Consider the following 4,624-nt stretch of genomic DNA (forward strand, 5'->3'; position numbering starts at 1 on the left):
AGTGTGGGACTTGGGGACCGGGGACTGTGTGTACGGTAACTCCGAGTGTGGGACACGGGGACCGGGGACTGTGTGTACGGTAACTCCGAGTGTGGGACACGGGGACCGGGGACTGTGTGTACGGTAACTCCGAGTGTGGGACACGGGGACCGGGGACTGTGTGTACGGTAACTCCGAGTGTGGGACACGGGGACTGTGTGTACGGTAACTCCGAGTGTGGGACACGGGGACTGTGTGCACGGTAACCCTGAGTGTGGGACACGGGGACCGGGGACTGTGTGCACGGTAACCCCGAGTGTGGGACACGGGGACCGGGGACTGTGTGTACGGTAACCCCGAGTGTGGGACACGGGGACCGGGGAGTGTGTGTACGGTAACTCCGAGTGTGGGACACGGGGACCGGGGAGTGTGTGTGTACGGTAACTCCGAGTGTGGGACACGGGGACCGGGGAGTGTGTGTACGGTAACTCCGAGTGTGGGACACGGGGACCGGGGATGTGTGTACGGTAACTCCGAGTGTGGGACACGGGGACTGTGTGTACGGTAACTCCGAGTGTGGGACACGGAGACCGGGGACTGTGTGTACGGTAACTCCGAGTGTGGGACACGGGGACTGTGTGTACGGTAACTCCGAGTGTGGGACACGGGGACCGGGGAGTGTGTGTATGGTAACTCCAAGTGTGGGACACGGAGACCGGGGACTGTGTGTACGGTAACTCCGAGTGTGGGACACGGGGACCGGGGACTGTGTGTACGGTAACTTGGAGTATGCTCAAAGTGTAATCACTTCGATTTTAACAAGTTAGTTATTATCCTTCCTGAGCTCCTCTGCCGAATCAACACTTATACATTATTAATAAAAACAGAAATTGCTGGAAAAGACAGTAGAGTTAACATTTCGGGCTCAGTCACCCTTCTTAAGAGCTGAGAGTAGCTTGAACTAGATGGGAATATATGTTATAGAGGAGTGTGTCTGTGTGTGTCTGTATCTGTGTGTGTGTGTGTGTCTGTATCTGTATGTGTGTGTGTGTGTGTGTGACGTGACTGTATTATTCCTCGTTTGATCAGACTGTTTTGTAGACGACTATGCGAAAGTAGGTACTGCAGATGCTGGAGATCAGAGTTAAGATTAGAGTGGTGCTGGAAAAGCTCCTGATGAAGGGCTTTTGCCCGAAACGTTGCTTTTTCTGCTCCTCGGATGCTGTCTGACCTGCTGTGCTTTTTCAGCACCACACTAATCTCGTATACGACTGTGTCTATGGTTTTCTCTTTGGTAAGGTGAGATTTGGCATTTGTCTGCAGTTTTCCCCCTGTAAAATGCTGTTTATTGTTGACTGTATTTTTGTACAGTTTAATTAAAAACAAAGATAGGTGGAGAGAGAGAGAAAAGCAGTTGTGCAGTCGAGGGGATGGGTGGAGGTCAGCCTGGGAGTATGAATAGCTGCTCATGGAGACTGGCAGTGGTAGTTTGTGACAGCAGTCAATGTGATGACATGGCCTGGGGTGGGGGGGGGAACTAGAGTAAGGACTTGGGAGAAGGTTTTCATACCCTCAAATTACTAAACTCGATATGGAGCCCATAAAATTGCAAGTGGAAAATGAGGTTCTGTTCTTCCAGCTTGTGCTGAGCTGTGCAGGAACACTGCAGTGAACCTGAGGCAGAGATATTGGCCAGGGAACAAGGTGGGCTGTTAAAGTGACAGGCACCTGGAAGCTCAGGGTCTTTTTTTTATATAAAAAGGACAGAACGTGGGTGTTCCACAAAGCTTCATCTCCCCAATGTAGATGTTAACTCTGCTTTCTCTCCACAGAGGTAAAAACCAAGGAGTGCAGATGCTGAAAACCAGAGTCTAGATTAGTGTGGTGCTGGAAAAGCACAGCAGGTCAGGCAGCATCCACAGATGTTGCCAGACCTACTGAATTCTTTCCCCCAGCAATTACTGATTTTGTTCCTGAGTTCCAGCGTCCGCAGTTCTTTGTTTTATCATTTTACATTCTTAACTGTCACAAATCCTGTCTCCGTTTAATAAAGTGGTGTTGGCGAGCTCAGAAATGGATGATTACAGCTGACCCCGGGATTAGGAAAGGGAATGGTTTCTTTCTTCCTGGAATGTTGCGTTTGCTTGCCCAATGCCCAATGCCCAAGGCCTCCTTTCCCACTGAGAGCTGACAAGTGGGTCCTCACACCAGGCACAATGAGATGGCAAGGAGAGACTGGAGGCGCCGTGGGACCATTCCCCTCGGAGCAGGGAAGGCACGGCAGGAGACTGACTCGTGGCGTTCGGAATCAAGAAGGAGGCTGTTGGATGGAGTCAGTGAGGGAGAGACTGTTCCCAGAGGCTGGAGGGACTTGGGATCGAAGGGAATCAGGAACAGAACTCAAGCGAGAGGGGGAGGGAGGGCGAGATGACCAGAGTGTTTTATTTGAGGCAGTGAGTTGTTGTGATCTGGGACACACTCCTGAAAGGGCAGATTCAACAGAAACTTTCAAAAGTGGGGATGACAATCAGGGAAACATTGGGAAAGGAGGGCAAGACCAGAGGGAGGGGTTCTCACTAGAGAGATCTTACAAAGAGCTGGCACAAGCTCAGTGGACTGAATGGCCTTTTCCTGAGCAGTACACACCAATAAAGAAAGGCACTGCTGCCTCCCAGCGCCAGGGAGCCGGGATCGATCCCACCCCTCAGGCGACTGACTGTGTGGAGTTTGCACGTTCTCCCAGTGTCTGAGTGGGTTTCATCCGGGTGCTCCGGTTTCCTCCCACAGTCCAAAGATGTGCAGGTTGGGGTGAATTGACCATAGTGTCCAGGAATGTGCAGGCTGGGTGGGTTAGCCAGGAGAGATGTAGGGTTACAGGAGGAGGTTAGAAAGGGTGGGATGCTCTTTGCAGAGTCAGTGTAGGCCCAATGGGCCGAATGACCTCTTTCCACACTGTAGGGATTCTGCGAAGTGGACGAGGATCCAGCAAACACCCAGTTATTCAAGGTGATTCACAGGTGTCCTTCAGGGACAGAAATCTGCTGTCCTCCCAAAACTCCCAAACTTCAGGACATCCCAAGATATTTTGCGGGCAACCAAGTCTGTGATGTTGTTTGAGGATACTGTGTGGGACACAGGGCACAACAGGCAGACAGGATACGAGAGAGGACACATCGCACAGACTTACCTCATCAGTCCCCAGGCAGCCAGCTTTCCTCTTCCGCCCAGTGACCACCGACACTGGTCTCCTCACCGAACCATTCTGCTGCGGGGAACAGACCGTTTCAAGTTCAATGGAAATTCAGAGGCTGCACTTGTGTCAGAGCGAGCGAACAGCAGAGCAAAATGGCAAGGACATGGGAAATTGTCTCATAGTGCCCAGAGATGTGCAGGTGAGGGTGGAGTGGCCGTGGGATATTGTCCCATAGTGCCCAGGGATGTGCAGGTTAGGGTGGATTGGCCGTGGGATATTGTCCCATAGTGCCCAGGGATGTGCAGGTTAGGGTGGATTGGCTGTGGGAAATTGACCCATAGTGCCCAGGGATGTGCAGGTTAGGGTGGATTGGCCATGGGAAATTGTCCCATAGTGCCCAGGGATGTGCATGTTAGGGTGGATTGGCCATGGGAAATTGTCCCATAGTGTCCAGGGATGTGCAGGTTAGGGTGTGTTGGCCGTGGGGGAACTGTCCCATAGTGCCCAGGGATGTGCAGGTCAGGGTGGATTGGCTGTTTGCGAACTGTCCCATAGTGCACAGGGATGTGCAGGTCAGGGTGGTGGGTTGGTGACGACGATCTCCGAATGGCCTCTTTCCACACTGTAGCGATTCTGCAAAGTGGCCTGGGATCCAGCAAATACCCAGTGAGCCTAGCTGAATCGCGAGTGCCCTTCCAGGACAAAAGTGTGCTGTCCTTCCTTGTCCTGGACTGAATGATTCTGGCAGTGTGGCTGTCCCTAAACTCTCCACATGCTATCAACGACCATCTCCATCCAAGGAAGTGCCGGTGTTGGACGGAGGGATAAATAGAAGGATATGCTGACTGGCTGAGATAGGGAGGGCTGGAATGAGGAGCATTAACACTGGCAACTGAACCCTGTTCCCCCACCCCCACGCCCGTCCCCCGTCCCAATATCCCGCATCTCAAACTTACCTGTGCAAAGACGGGGGTGGGTATTTCTGGTGCTGGTGCCACTGGAGTTGCTGGGGAGCACTGGGTTGTAAGAGAAACAGCCTCCAACTTCCTCTTCTGCAAGGGAATGCAGAACATTTCTCAAGTGAAGATTTCTGTCAGACGCACAGAGGCCACCCACAACCCACCCCCCCCGATCTCCCCTCCTCCCACCCCCCCGCCCCCGCCAGCTTCTCTGCGTGACTTTCCAAGCTTGCCAGCACTGCACTCTATCCAGATCAGACCTTTATTTCACGGCAGTGACCGACAGGGGAAGGGGAGGAGAGAGGGAGGGAGATGGATGCGGGGCACCTTGTACACTGGGGCAGGAAGGAGCGAGAAGGGCTGGGAGGTCTCCCCCTGCCTCTCCCACCACAGGGCACTGGGAAGGCAGAGTTAGGGGACATGTCTACATTCTGGTGGGGTGAGGTGAGGTGGGGTGGGGGAGGGGGGAAGGGGGACAGTGAACCTGGTGAAG

The 4,624-nt window shown here is 53.3% G+C and overlaps 1 protein-coding gene across 1 annotated transcript in view; it reads right to left on the minus strand.

The window, feature by feature from the left end:
• The window catches only part of kat5a (K(lysine) acetyltransferase 5a), a 19,548-nt gene extending 15,299 nt beyond the window's left edge, over positions 1–4,249 (minus strand). The window contains exons 1-2 of the mRNA XM_043686692.1: positions 4,129–4,249; positions 3,167–3,244 (exon numbers count right to left, since the gene is read on the minus strand). Of these exons, the coding sequence (XP_043542627.1) occupies positions 3,167–3,244; positions 4,129–4,245 (195 nt within the window). The 5' untranslated portion in view covers positions 4,246–4,249. The remainder of the gene's footprint in view (positions 1–3,166; positions 3,245–4,128) is intronic.
• Between the last annotated feature and the right edge of the window lie 375 nt (positions 4,250–4,624).

This window comes from Chiloscyllium plagiosum, unplaced genomic scaffold, assembly GCF_004010195.1.
Source record: "Chiloscyllium plagiosum isolate BGI_BamShark_2017 unplaced genomic scaffold, ASM401019v2 scaf_14515, whole genome shotgun sequence".
Taxonomy (NCBI): Eukaryota; Metazoa; Chordata; class Chondrichthyes; order Orectolobiformes; family Hemiscylliidae; genus Chiloscyllium; species Chiloscyllium plagiosum.